The 15,972-nt window shown below is 30.9% G+C and overlaps 1 protein-coding gene across 1 annotated transcript; it reads right to left on the bottom strand.

The window, feature by feature from the left end:
* Window positions 1–660: 660 nt before the first annotated feature.
* Window positions 661–7,721, bottom strand: LOC136217015 (calmodulin-binding receptor-like cytoplasmic kinase 2). Its single transcript, XM_066003582.1, has 6 exons — window positions 7,404–7,721; window positions 5,934–6,175; window positions 5,276–5,444; window positions 5,098–5,187; window positions 2,997–3,298; window positions 661–1,304 (listed from the first exon to the last, which is right to left on the bottom strand). The coding sequence occupies exons 1-6, from the start codon at window positions 7,648–7,650 to the stop codon at window positions 1,047–1,049; spliced, it is 1,308 nt and encodes a 435-aa protein (XP_065859654.1). The 5' UTR covers window positions 7,651–7,721; the 3' UTR covers window positions 661–1,046.
* Window positions 7,722–15,972: the final 8,251 nt, after the last annotated feature.

Genomic DNA, 15,972 nt, shown 5'->3' with positions numbered 1-15,972 from the left:
ACATTTTCACCTATCGCAGAAAAGGTGCTATTGCTTCATGTCCATTGGAATACTTAGAACTCATCTAGTTCTGCTGCAAACTACCGAATTACAGGTAAATATGGGTTTAATAGGCAGCAAAAGATTATCATATACTACTAAATCCACATCATTGGTTGAGCTTAGACCTGTCCACGGGCCCGGGTACCCGCCGGCCCGCCCAGGTCCGTGTCTCTTGGACCGGGCTTGGACAATAAAAATTGTTCGTCGGCCCAGGCCCGCCAAAGCCCGCCTATTTTTTGGGCGGGCTTGGGATTAATAAAAATAACACGGGCCGGCCCAGCCCGGCCCGCTTATTAATATTAATTAATAAATATATATTTATATATTAAATATTTATTTTTAAGTATAATATTTATTTTTTTATAATTAACAATTATATATATATATTTAGGTGGGCTTATATGGGTTGGGCTCGGGATTTGATTTTTAAGCCCGAGCCCAGCCCGGCCCGAGCCCGCCTAAATTAATTGTGGGCTGGGCTGGGCTGGGCTGGGCTTGGGCTGAGCATTTTTACTTAAAACCCCGACTGGCCCGGCCCATGGACAGAGCTAGAGATAGCATTTATTCTCCAATATCAAGAATATTTCACAAGGTTAAAGAGGAAGAAGAATCAAGAGATTAAAAAATATAATGGAACATAAAATCAGGTGGAAGCTAGGAATTTCTCCAGACTTATCTAATTCCTATATACAATACCTATACAATACTGTTTAATGAGACACTACAATTTACATAGACAATTAGTTTGATACGGCTTTGTATCATTTATATCAAATATAATAATGTAGAATATATAGATCACATAACATAACATGATAATATATTCCGACGTCGTAGAAGCTTATGACAGAATCTTTATTCAAGCTCCTATATAAGGTCCTTCTATGTAATATTTTGGCTCTTCATCCTGAATCTGCACAACTGCAACTTTAACTTTAACCTTTCCGGTTAGCTTGACTTCAGAGCGTGCAGTTTGAAGTTTTAGCTCTTACCTAGCCAATGCCTTATTCTTCCCTCACTAAAATGCTCCTCGAGTTTGAGGAAAGTGAAAAATCCGAATCCAATAGATCTTTGTAATCCTTACGAATGCCCCAAAGTATCTCTACACATTCCTTCATGCTAGGCCGGTTATGTCTGCGGGGTGCCAAACACTGTAAGGATAATTCAAGTATCTTCTCAAGGAGCAAGTTGTTTGCAGCACTGTGTTCCAGCTTTGGGTCTAATACTGTAAGAGCCTCTCCCCCAGCAAACTTTTTCATTGCCTGTTCGTAATTTTATAGCAGCCCAAGTCAGAAGATAAATCATAATGATAGGAAAAACTTCAATATTATGTAAGTTTTCTGGTTCTTTAAATTAGAATATGAATTGAACAAGTGAAAATGTCAGTAAGTAATAGATGCTATGACCTACAAAGATTGATAATCTTCCTCCTGGATAAATTTAGAACATAAATTTTAGGCTTCGTGCGTCAAGGGCTCCCTGAATTTTGTCAAGAATTGATTGATTCTCTGGATTGTGGAGATGTCTCGTTAACTTTTTGAACTTGGTCAAGGTGATATGATTAATCTCTAAGTATTATGCGACAAAGGAAGAAGAGATTTTGACAACTCTTGAACTTGTTTAAAACAACATGATTAACCCCCACATAACAGAGTAATAGAGGATTTGGATAAGTTGAATCACATATCATTTTAAGCAAGTTTAGGAGATTACTAGGTTTTCCTAAACAATTTCAAATGTGAATAGATCATTATATCTACAAAATTTAGGGAGACAATCATTTTTTTAGACCAACTTCAAGGATTCTAATCTATTACGCCTAAATTTTATGAGTAAAATAAATCCATAGCCCTTGGACTATAGCTCTATTAACATAATAATTCCTATTCATTTAACATAAAAAAAAACCATTAAACTTTATATTACAACATTAGCATATAAATCAACAAAAATCTACTTAAAAAATTAAGTATAAATCAACCAAAATATGCTTAAAAGATTAACGAAGTGATGCCTTGGATTTTTTTTCTTTACTCAGTCTTTACAGTAAAACCTCTATATAAGAATACTCTATATAGGAATAACTTCTATTTTGTTATAAAAAAACTCGGTCCCAACTTGGGCCAGTTATAAATAGGAATAACCTCTCAAACGTTATTTGTTATACACTTTTCAAGTCCCACCTTTAGAAACTATGCCTCTATATAGTAATAATTATATATATATTAAGAATTCAAACTAAATTATAAAATATTAAAATAAAAACTATTGAAATTATCTATGAGTTGGAAACACAAACTACAACTTGAAATTATAAATATTTAGTGTAGAAATAGAAAAGGTTATATGCCAAGAAGCTTTCAATATTCTTAAAAGGTTAGAAACATTTTGGATTCAACAAGAAGGTGTTCATGCAAATGAGTTACTAAGTACTCGCAAGTTCAAAGATTTAGTAGTAAATATAAAAACTAAATCAATGTGTCAAACAACTTTACATAAATATTTTCTGAATAATAATAATTAGAGAGTTCTTGTTATTGTTAAAAATTTAAAATTTTATGTGTTGAGAAATTTTATTATACCAAACTCTATTTAGTAATAACCTCCAAATTGTTTTATAAATAACTCAGTTTCAAGGGTATTCCTATATAGAGGTCTTATATAATATATAAAGGTAAAAAATAGGTACTTTGACCAAAATATACAGTGGTATTGATAAAAAACAAGTCATATTGAAATTATTCAAATTAGTACTTCATTTAATTTTTTAGAGAAATAATGTAAATTTCAAATATTTTTATATAAAAAAGAAAAGAAATTTAGGAGTTATAATGTTAATAACCCCATAATTTAGATACTATGAATATAATCTAGACTAAAATTTAAAGTTGTCATAAGACATGATGAATTAGCAGTTTATATCCATGGAGCAAAGAAGAGAAAAGGAAGCATACCCATCTTGTAGTTATGCGCTCCTTGTGTTCCCTTCTTACTTCAATTGGTCGCCTGCCTGTTACTAATTCAACAAGTAACACGCCAAATGAATAAACATCACTCTTCTCAGTCAGTTGATAGGTCTTGAGGTATTCTGGGTCCAAGTAGCCAGCAGTTCCCTTAACCTGAGTAGACACATGGGTAGCACCTGACTCGGTGTCAGCTGCTAGTCTTGCAAAACCAAAATCAGTTACTTTTGCTCGAAAAGTTTCAGTCAGGAGAATGTTGGATGACTTTATATCCCTGTGAATAATTGGGTGATCTGCGAAAAAACACCCAAACGAATAATCTAGTTATCACATCAGAGTTTGTATAACTTCATTTTGATGAAAGTGAATTAGGCAAATCTTTATTGGGAATGTAGTCGCGAACAGATTAATCGAATTTGTAAACAATCCTAAAAGTATTTGAAAGATGGAGGATTGTTCAACTTCCTAATTAAGCTTTAGCAATATGAAATATGCAAATTTCTTTCATGTCCAATTCATGTGGAATATGAAACTAATATTAGTGGATATTAAACCATGGTACGATGTAATATAAACAAATATCTAAAGCCATCCAAAAGATAGCTTAAAGGATGAGAATTGTTTAGGATATATATACAAAAAACACACGTATATGATATTTAACATACCTACTCACGTCTGATTTATTTGGAGCGTGAAGCCTAGGAGCGGCTCCAAAATTTTAGAGACTTTATGTGAAACATTCATATTGTTATTCTTTGGTAAAATAAAATTTAATAAATATAAAACGGAACAGTACAAAAATAAATTTTGTGGTTTGGTCGATTTGCAAAGACAGTTTAAAAGTTGGCAAACATTGGTCCGTATTTTGTGAATTTTGGAGTTAAAGGATATGTGAGTTATTTTTTTGGCCCAACAATAATTGTAGATTAGTTAATTTGCAAAGTTGGAATATGTATTTTCGATAATTTGCAAAGTCAGTTTTTTTAATTGCTCCAAATAGTTTCCTTTTAAAGGGAAATAGTCATGAGGGCTGTGCTTATTTTTGTACTTTTCCTGATATAAATTTAATTAATTTTTTACTAGGTCAAGAAAAACCAAATAAATATCAAATCTTTGGAATAATTTGCATTAGCAGCTATATTATTGTTAGGGTAAAGTGAAAAACAAAATTATGGTTAGAGTTTGTAAATCCAATCATTCCATCAAAAAAAATATTATCGTAATTTACCCCAATAGGGATGGGAGCGATTTGAAATAATTAAAAAGTCCGAATTTGCAAATTATCTAATCGAAAAATTGACTCACAAGCCTTTAAATGCAAACTACAAAACCACATACTTTCATTTGTAAGTTTTTAAGCTTAGCAATTGGACAAGCCATAAGGTTTTTGTTTTGTATTTTACCGTTGTTGCTGAGAGATGAAATAAATTGTGGAGACCTACTATTGTGCTATTGTTATTGAGAGAAGTCGATTAAAAAAAATGCAGTATATACTTAAAAAAAATATATTATAACTATTTGTTGTCAATTTTCGGTTCCATAACTATATTCTTGTTATATATATATTATTAAATTTAAATACGGAATAATAATTATTTATATGAAATTATCTTTTATCCATTGAGAAAAGTATTATGTTGTAATCATAATCAATTTCATATTAGAGGCCCTTCTAAATAAGAGGCTTTAGGTAGATGATGCTAATTTTATTGGACATTATGGGAGTGTTTGGTTACTCTTTTTTCTCATCCTGTTTGCCTACTTTAAAATTGAGAGTTTTAGGTAGTCGATTGAACATTTCCTGAAAAGCAACTTTTTATAATAGCAGGAATCTCTGTTTTTTTTAAAAAAAAAGTCTTTTTAAATAGCAAACTGTAACAGCGTTACAAACAGCAACAACAAATACCAGATAAACCAAAAGGACCTGTAATAATTGTTATTAATTATGTAAACAAATGTCTAACTTACCCATGAAAAATACTTCAAAATGAGAGGATTATCTCATATATTTAAATAGTCATGTTTCTAATTAAGGAATATGAAAGATTGAATAGGATTAAAATACTAAAAAAAGAGTAGAGCACCGCACCTGTGTAAGTGTGAAGATAGGTGACTGCATGAGCCACATCAATTGCAATATCTAGACGCAAAGCAAGATTAAGAACGGTTCCATGAACACCTACATTCGTTTGGTGCTCGAGTCAGAAAATGATAGGAAAAGAAAGGCACAAAAAAACAGACAAGAATGTTGCAGAAAAAGAACTCACAATCCAAATGTTCTCTAAGAGTTCCATTTGCAACATATTCCACAATAACAATTCTTTCATCTCCCTGTTCCAAGAACCCATAGAGCTTCACTAGATTCAAGTGCTCTACTTGTGCTAGTGTTTGAATTTCACTTTGAAATTCTACACCTAAATGCTTATCATATACACTCTGTGAAGAAAAAGCTTAGTAAATACACCACACTATGTTATATTGAAACGTAAACATATTCAAAAACCAAAGTAGAAACAGAAATCGATAATGATATCGGTGAAAAGAAGTATATGAGATTTGGAATGGTAAAAATGTGTAAAAATACATGGATATATATTTATCCATTTTTAAAATTATAAGAATATATTTATACTTTAAAAAGATTACATACAAAGTAAAAAAAAAAACAGATTTTTCATTTTAAAAGTTTATAAAAGATGATGTAGAAAATATAATTAAGATTTTACTGAATATGTAATTAACATTAATCCACTTCTAAATATTATGATTAGTTTATTACAAATTTCCAAGAATTTCGGTTTTTCATCAAGGATGAAATGCTTTAAAATAAAAGTTTTCGTCCAACATAGGTATTAAAAGCTTTGTAATTTGAGAAAGAAAATAAGAAAAACAAAGTCGCAGTGATTTTACATGAGAAAAACTAACCTTCTTGGCACGTTTGATTGCAACGAAGGTTCCATCCTCAAGTCGCCCTCGATACACTGTCCCATAACCGCCTTGTCCAATCTTGAAGGATGGAGAAAAGTTCATTGTGATTTTGAAGATTTCCTCCATGCTGAATTTTTTATTCCCAGGTTCGATTCCATACCTCAAATTATGTGGACTAGAACTTCCATAGATACCTCGACCTGAACTTCTTCTTCTGTCTCTGCTACTGCCAGATGCGACTAAAGAAATTGGGAAATTAATTAGTTTCTAGCTGATTACTTGATTTCAGAAGAAAAACTTCAAATGTAATTCAGAAACTACAAGTATCAGATCCAGCTATCTGATTAGAAAGGGAATGTAGGAAGAACCAAAATTACTGTCCAGATTAAAAACGACAAAAAAAAAAAAAAAAAAATCTATCCACGATCATATGAAACTTGCTAATTTTAAATTCAGCTACCAAACAAAATCTCAAGATAAAATAAACATGAACTTCTTCTTCTTCTGTCGCTGGTTGTTCCTGATGCACCAGATGCAACTAAAGGAATTGGGAAATTAATTAGGTTGTAGCTAATTACTTGATTAAAGAAGAAAAACTTCTGATGTAATTCAGAAACTAGAAGGATCAGATCCAGCTACCTGTTTAGAAAGAGAATGCAGGAAGAATAACAATTACTGTCCAGATTAAAAACAACAAAAACAAAATCTGTCGTTGATCAAGCTCTTATATGAAAATTTCCCAATTTTAAATTCAGCTACCAAACAAAATCTCAAGAAAAAATAAACATGAACTTCTTCTTCTCTCCCTGCTTGTTCCTGATGCACCAAATGCAACTAAAGGAATGGGGAAGTTAATTAGGTTGTTGCTAATTACTTATTAAAGATGAAAAACTTCTGATGTAATTCAGAAACTACAAGGATCAGATCCAGCTACCTGTTTAGAAAGGGAATGCAGGAAGAATAACAACTACTGTCCAGATTAAAAACAACAAAAACAAAATCTGTCGTCGGATCAAGCTCTTATATGAAAATTTCCCAATTTTAAATTCAGCTACCAAACAAAATCTCAAGATAAAATAAACATGAACTTCTTCTGTCCCTGCTTGTTCCTGATGCACCAGATGCTATGCAACTAAAGGAATTGGGAAATTAACTAGGTTGTAGCTAATTACTTGATTAAAGAAGAAAAACTTCTGATGTAATTCAGAAACTACAAGGATCAGATCCAGCTATCTGTTTAGAAAGGGAATGCAGGAAGAATAACAATTACTGTCCAGATTAAAAACGACAAAAACAAAATCTGTCGTCGATTAAGCTCTTTTATGAAAACTTCCTAATTTTAAATTCAGCTACCAAACAAAATCTACAGAGCTCGCCTTGCAAGATCAAATAAACATGAAAGCAGACGAGATTACAGAAACGACCCGTGCATTAAGTCAAACAATTAGTAACGCTAAAGTGATTTACCAGAGGAAGGCTTGAACTCTTCCGAGTCTACAAACTTTCTAGAGCCGGTTGTCTCCGACTCCGGCGGGGTGAAGCAAGCCACGAACACTCCAACTACTGATTTTGCAGCGGAGCCGAGTAAGTTCTGTTTCTTGGCGGTTGAGGCGTCGGAGTATGAGGAGCTCGGTGAGTTATGGTGGAGGTCGGGCGTGGACCATGCACCTGACCTGGAATTCCGACGACCGTAGACGGAGTGAGGACTTTTCATAATTAGAGCGACAGAAAATGCGAACTAGAAATGGCGGGTTAGTTATTGGCGGAACATAGCGGAGAAATAAACACTTAAACTTAAAAAGGAGACTTTGATTTTTAAAAGGTAGGTGAAAGGCTAACGTGCGCTGTTACAGTTATTTATTAGCGTAGCGGGCACCACCAGTTCATGAGATGGAGCCATCCTCGTTTTATTGCAGCTTACTTCGTCAATAAAGTGCAAAAACAAATTGTTTTAAAGTAATATTTGCCATTTGTCCACAAATTTGGTTTTTGATATATTAAAATTATTAAAACTAGTCGAAAACCCGTGCGATGCACGGGGTATGAAACTTTTATATAATTTAGATAAATAAATAAATTGACATATTTACTTTTAAATAATTTTATATTATGCTATGAAAGAAAGTTTATATTATGTATATTTGAAATTAATATATATTTTTTAATGATAATTCAAATTAAATTAATTTTAAAAATAATTGACTACTTTTTTTTTATAGAATTTTAACTAAAGACGAATGATTTATTTATTTTTACAAAATTCAATGATTTGTACTTTTTAGAAATTTTAATACATTTTCATATTCCAAATATTATGTGAAACAATAATAATAAAATAACAGATTAATTAAGAAATATATTAGAATATAATAAAAAACTAAAAATTGAATTAAACTAAAATTAAAATTAAATATTATATTTACGATACAAAAGAATTACAATATAGGTTAAACAAAAATTGAATTAAACTACAATTAAAATTAAATATTATATCTACGATACAAAAGAATTACAATCTATGTTAAAATGGAAGCAACATCAATATATTATTCTATAAACTATTACAATCAATACTTTTCTAATGTTGCTGTTAGCGATATTTTTGAAATATGCTAATTTCAACCTTGTCACGTATGGTTAGGGTGCGGGCGTGCCAGAGAAATTATTTCTCAATTATGAAAGACGGTTAAGTTTGTGAAATTGTGCGCCGAAAACATGAATTCAAATCGAAACGATTGGCGAGGGACGCAAGGATTGAAAAAGTCCCTCTTGGGTCTCTAGCGCCAGTATAAAAACTTTGCTAGATTAATTATTTTATTTAAGCTAAGCGTATGAATTGAAGACGGGTAAAATAAAGAAATTGAAAGTACGAAATTGACACAAGATTTGGTGAAAAAATTGGTATTTTATTGATTTGATATGTTCAACAAGCATGAAATTGGATAATGAATTACAATTGAAAAATTTCTATACTAAACATATAGATAATCAATTGAATTGGGAAAAGACAAATCAATACAAAGAATTGAAGTGCAATTAAAATAAAATTGAAATTCAACGACAAACTCGGAGCCACAATAGCTATCTCGGCTGGATGTTGAATTTTGATGTCGGCTTGAAGTTCTTGGAGCAATGCGGTCGGTCGGGCCCGTATGGTATATGATCTTGGCAATGTCAAAACGTATGGTAGGCAAATGGGGCAGATTTAACCTTTGACTTCGGTGGGCTCGTTTGAGTGCTTAAGAACACGGAATTGGACGAGTAAATAGGCTAAATTTAACTTCGGGAGGTCATGAACAAACTTCTATAAGGGATCGAAGGCTAAAACGGACTCTAAATAGACGAAATTGAGTTTTGAAAATAACTGGACGAATCTGGAAAATTCTGGAAACAGACTAGCTAAAAGAATTTGGACTGTAAATATTGGCTTGTAACTATAGTTTCTGAGCACGGAATTGGGAAAATAAATATACTAGATTGAAATTCAAGACGTCAGGAACAACTTTGTTGAAGGGATCGAAAGCTAAAAATGAATTTAAATGAACGAAATCGGGTTTTGAAAATACTTGGACGAATCTGGAAAATTAATTTGAAAACAGAATTCTAGCTAAGGATTGAACAAATTAAAAGCTTGGAAATGCTAAATTGAATTGAAAAAACTTGGAAAGAGGCTATTGGTACTTGAATTGAGGCTAAAGGAGAGCTAAAGAAGGAATTGAAGCTAATAAAAATGAAGAACGAAAGGAAGAACTTGAAGAACTAAGAACAAAAGGAACTAGAGATTAAGCATTGGAGCTTTGAGAGGGGGTTTTGTGTGTGAATGAGTGTGTGTCTTTTTTATGAAGAATGGAGGGTCTATTCATAGTTTTTTGGAATGAAATTTTGGTAATTAATTATGGCATTTTGGTAATTAATCATCAACTGCCCCTTATTTTTCTCTCTAACCTTGCCCACTACCTTGCCACATCACCCCACTTCCTCAACTTCCACAAACCACCACTAACTACTATGCCACATCACTCCACTACCTTGTGGTTGGAGAGATTCTCAAAGCTTGGGCCTAGGTGTGGGGGTGAGCTCGTAGTTGTGTCCGGGCGCGTTTGGAGAAGTCGGTGACCGAAAACGGGCTCTGGGCGAGAACTAGCCTCTAGCTTGCCGAGACAAAGAACACGCCCCGTGTAAGTCTGGTTACGTCCCGCGTAATGGAGCCTCTGAACCTGATGCGTCTTGTTGATGCGTTTTACGCATGGCGTAAAGGAAGGTACGCCCCGCGTAGTGGAGCCTCTGAAGTGGAACGTCTTCGGATGGCTGGTATACACTCCGCGTATAGGAAGGCATACCCCGCGTGTTTGTGCTTCTGATCCTGGAGCGCCTTGTTGATGCGTTTTACGCGTGGCATAAAGGAAGGCACGCCCCGCATGGTGGAGTCTCTGAAGTGGAACGTCTTCGGATGTGTGGTATACGCCCCGCGTATAGAAATGCACGCCTCGCGTACTTGAGGTGAGTTTACGAATGTATTTTTATTTTTATTTTACCATTATTATTTTCTAGATAAAATATAAACTATATCCTAAAATCAAAACCCAAGCATTCTATATACATAAAATAAAATTTATTTTATTTTGGGCCAACAGTTGCATATGAAGAAACTTTATCAATTCAATATGTTACATATAAAAAAATAAAATTTGTAAGAATTAGTTACAAATTCATCTTGACGATAATTATTTTGGTTGATGGAATTTCATGATCATCAAGTATTTGAATTCAATTATTCATTCTGCTACAATAACCCAATATATCTAATTGAATCAGTTTAAGATGATGATTTCTCCTATTTTCATCTCGTAATATCTCATCAAGACATTCGATCAATTTGTTCTTCATTCTTTCACTATATAGAATATCAGCCATACTCGCATATATCACTTATTTGACTTCACTAATATTTCTAATAATTATATATTCTTGAATTTTGTAAGTAAGAAAAACAAACAAAAGAATTGAAAAAAATGAAGGGACGAAAAAGATAATTAGGAGAGAACCATCTTCCTCTCAGGTTTTTTTTTGAAAATAAGAGAGAAAGACACAAGCGTATAAAGAGGAGAGTGAAAATATTTTTTGCCCATTAATTAAACATTTTATTTTTTCTTAGTAAAGTATTAAGTCCATAAATTAATTTTAGTTAAATAGAATTAAATCGCAATTGTAACCACTCAGTACGAAAAAAAACGTTTTATAATTAATATGTGAAATTAATTATATTAATTAGAATCATTATGCTCAACATTTGAGAATTTGAAGAGATTCAAATAATAATATTTTCTTAATTAATATTTTTCAATAATTTGTCCTATGATCATATTTCATTTTAATCTGTTAAAAACTCTTGAAATACTAACAATTTTGTACGAACCATAATATAATAGTTAAAAATTATACAAGCCAATGTTGCAAAAGCAATTATCTCAATATCCATAATTAATGTATATTTTTAGGATTTTGAGCATCAAAATTTATTTTTATTTACCTTGATTTTGAATTCGTATCTAGCATAATCCACATTCTTCAAGAATAAACATCTTATCAAGCGTATTAGACGCTTACAATCTCCTTGTCTAGAAAATTGGAAAAAAATAACTTCTTGATAATAATAATAATAATAATAATAATATAACATAATTTATATTGAAATAAACTTCATTGTAAGTATAATATTCCAATATCTCTTTAATATTTTATTTAATATGTCTCAAACTTCAATGAACAACTATCGTGTGAAACTTTATATCTATTTGTACCAAAATGCATAAAAATAAAAAATACAATCCATATCAATTAGCTAAACTCAAACTAAAAAAATGAGTGGATTTCAACATGTTCCGAATTAGAAAAATTAATCTAACTTCAATTAAAACTAAAAATTGAGTTCATAAAAAGCCGAAAATCTAAATTTTAGTTAGAGTTAACAATCAAAACGATAACACCTAAGAACATATACTAAAAAAGAATGCAAATATACAAAATCTTTATTTTAGTCATTTTGAAAAATAAATAAATAAAAAAGAAAACATGGATAAGGTAGCGAGAGGTATGGAATCTGGATAACGACAGAAATGGAATTCCATCTCTGAAAGATGAAACTATAACAACAATTGTTTAATAAAAATAAAACAACAGCACAATTGAGAAAGGCAAAAATTGAGTTCATATAAAGCCAAAAATCTAAATTTTAGTTATGAGTTAGCAATCGAAACGATAACACCTAGCAACATATACTAAAAAAGAATACAAATTTACAAAATCTTTATTTTAGTCATTTTGAAAAAAAAAGACAAATAAAAAAAACATGGATAAGGTAGTAAGAGGTATGGAACCTGGGTAACGACAGAAATGGAATTTCATCTCTGAAAAATGAAACTATAACAACTATTGTTCAATAAAAAGAAAACAACAACACAATTGAGAACAAAAATAACTACAACATATGAAGAAAAAAAATCGAATAATTACCTTGAGAAACATAAGAATTTCTTGTAATTTTTGACATTTTTGTGTTTTCTGGTTTTAGTTGTTCATGCATCTTCTATTTCTGTCGGATTTCTTCAATTGAAGCTATCAGTTTGGAAAAAAAAGACAAATAAAAAAGAAAACATTGATAAGATAGCGAGAGGTATAGAACCTGGGTAATAACAGAAATGAATCTGAAAGATGAAACTATAACAACTATTGTTTAATAAAAATAAAACAACAATATAATTGAGAACAAAATAACTACAACATATGAAAAAAATCGAATATTTACCTTCAGAAATATAATACTATCTATCGTGACCAATGAATATAATGGTGGAATATTATCTATCATGCTTTATATAGAAGTTTATTTGTGACTTTTGGATTTCCTTTGCTTTGTGTTTTTTCATCTTCCCGTAACTCTTGCTTTCTTTTATTGTTTTAATTAATAGGCTAATAATTATTTAATATATTATAAATATAAATTTGTTATTTTTAATTAATTAAATATTTATTTTTAATTAATTAAATATTTTTAATCTGATTTTTTTACTACATTGACAACTCATCAAAAATAATTATTTAATATATTATAAATATAAATTTGTTATTTTTAATTAATTAAATATTTATTTTTAATTAATTAAATATTTTTAATCTGATTTTTTTACTACGTTGACAACTCATCAAAAAGACCTCTAAAACACTTCTTCTCATTTCTCTCTGCTTCTGTAATTATATATAGTATAGATATCAATAAATGTCACGGTGAGTTAACCGTTCCATTAAAATTAACGAGCTTGATTAGAATAATTTAATATAATACGATAATCCGAATTTCAAATTCTAATTTTCTAATTAATAATATAATAATTTATTTAATTTAATATTTATTAAATTTTATTTAATTTTAATATTCTATTATAATATAGTTTCTAAAATAATTACTTACTTTTTATAGATTTAGAGATTGAATTTCGAATCTAGTTTCATAGATCTCTCTTATCTACATAGTGGATCATTCAAGATGATTTTACCGGATCCTTACTGGATTCAATAAAATATTTTTTTTATTAAAATATAAAATAATTATTTTATTTGTTGCTTTATTCAGAACCATTAACTAGTACCTTTTTGAACGGAGTTATTGTTTTACTGACCAAAGACGGACATAGCGCACTGCCCACCCACGGATATGCTACTACGACCAGACAAGCCTTGAAGAAGACAGAAATGGTGCGACAACAAAGATTCATCCCCATACCATTAGCGCAGAAAAAAGTTTGACATAGTCACCTACCTATATGCTTGAGCCTCATGAGGGCTTGCTTTTCTATCCAGGCCACGCAGATATATATAAAGGCTTTTTTTAACACGTTGAATTTTTTTTTTTTGTAAGAAGGGAAGAAAAAACAAACAAACAAAAACCTAACCCGGGATCAGTCTAGGAAGACTGACCCCAATCATATCCTCAAGAAGAGAAGGTAACAGAAAAGAAGGAGGAACGGAAAGGGTAGAAACACCTAACATCCCCCCATGCCCTAACACGTTGAATAATACATGTAACAATACATCAATGAAAATTTGACAAATATTTTAATAGCAAATACTGCTTAAAAATATTTAGTTATATTATTTATTTTTCTTTTCATATTTGCATTTCCACTTCAAAATGAAGAGTTTTAGGTGTTTGGTTACACATCTACTGTTTACTCTGATTTTTGGAAAAACAGTTTTTTTCAATAGCATATAAACCAAACGGGCTCATAAAATAAATATGTGAAATAAGTTAATTCATTCAAAACAAAATAAAACTGTAACCTATCTAATAAAATCGGATCTATAAATTTTAACGGAACTGTTAAATTTTTATCTAGTATTCATATTGGTTGAAAATTCATAAATTTTGATAAGTGGAGAGGTAGATGTTCTTAAATAATAAATCGCATAGTACAAAGACAATGCTTGTTTGCTCCGAAGATTTGGCTTTGGCTTTGGCTAGCTAGCTGCGGTTTCACTCTCGTATAGGGGTGGCATTCCCATTCCAAATTGAGTTTCATATTCACTTGTAGACTTGCTTTTAGGAAAGCAGATGACACTTTTCCACTGTCAGTATAGTATAGTAAGAGCATCTCCAATAGAGGGTGCCCAAAAGAGTGACGACTGATGTGGCATCAGCTTTGGCAACTTTTAAAGGGTGCCCACTATTGGAGTGATTGTGGATGCCAAGGAAAGTTGCCAATTTTTGGCAACCTCTTGGCAACCTTGTTTATTATTTTTTAATATGAAATATGTGGTTCCTCTCCTAGAAATAATAAAATCTGTAGCTTTTTATTTTAATATTTTTAATAAAATAATAATTTATAGGATTATAATGGCAACTTTTCAAGCAACCTCTATTGGAGCATTTTTTAAATAAAGGTTGCCAAAAGTGGTGTGGATGAAAGAGATAATAAAATATTATATTTTGAAATTATGTGTCAAAGTTTTGGCACTCTTTTGGGCACCCTCTATTGGAGATACTCTAAATGCTCCGGCTTCTTGCTCCTTCCATTCCCAAAGACTCAAATATTACCAAATAATAAACGAGGAGGAAGACAAAAAAAAAAAAAAAAAAAACTTGATATTTTAGATAAGAGAGGGTGTTTAATAGTCCTTTAAACCAAACAATTATGTGGTTGTATATACTTGCAAAAACATTTATATGCTTTAAAAGTTTGTAATTGTGAGTTTGAGTTTTCTCTAAAAACATATTTTTTCACTAAAACTACAAAGTATTCAAATTCAAAAATCCAATCAAGTCCATTAAAATCATTAAAACAGAAAAACTAAATAAAATAAAGGCATAATACATCATTTGCATATTGATCTTGTACAAAAAGTTTGATTGGCCCCCCGAACTTTTAAAGTGTTCTGATAACTCCATGAACTTGCATAAAATGTTCAGTTAGCCGCCTAAATTTGCGTAAAATATAATCAATTTATCACTCGGTTGTAAAAAAAGTAAGTTAAATGTGGAAGATGTATTCCACGAGTCTTAGAATGTTATTACATAATTCAAGTATAGAGTAAAAATGATGTTATTACTTGCTCAACTTTAAACCTTGTATTCTCTAATATTACAACCACAATACTCTGATCTTGATTGTTTACTTTTTTTGAAAACGCGTGCAATACATTTTCCGCATTTAACTTAATTTTTCACCACCAAATGATCAATTGATTACATTTTACACAAGTTCAAGGGGCTAACTGAACATTTTATGTAAGTTCAGGGGGTTATCGGGACACTTTGAAAGTTTAAGGGGCCAATCAAGCTTTTTATACAAGTTCAGGGAGCAAATGATGTATTAATCCTAAAATAAACTCAAATTTCTTTTGTTTATAAAGGGGTCTCATTGAAAATATTTATCCTTTTTTTTTTTGAGAAAAAGATATTTATCTTTTCAAATTGAGAAATTTCAAAACTATATTTATAAATTAAATAATGTTTTTTTTGAACCAATAAAGAATGAATGAA

The sequence above is a fragment of the Euphorbia lathyris genome, chromosome 2 (assembly GCF_963576675.1).
Source record: "Euphorbia lathyris chromosome 2, ddEupLath1.1, whole genome shotgun sequence".
Lineage (NCBI taxonomy): Eukaryota > Viridiplantae > Streptophyta > Magnoliopsida > Malpighiales > Euphorbiaceae > Euphorbia > Euphorbia lathyris.
Note: the sequence above shows the minus strand (reverse complement) of the source record. Positions and strands in the feature narration are given on the sequence as shown.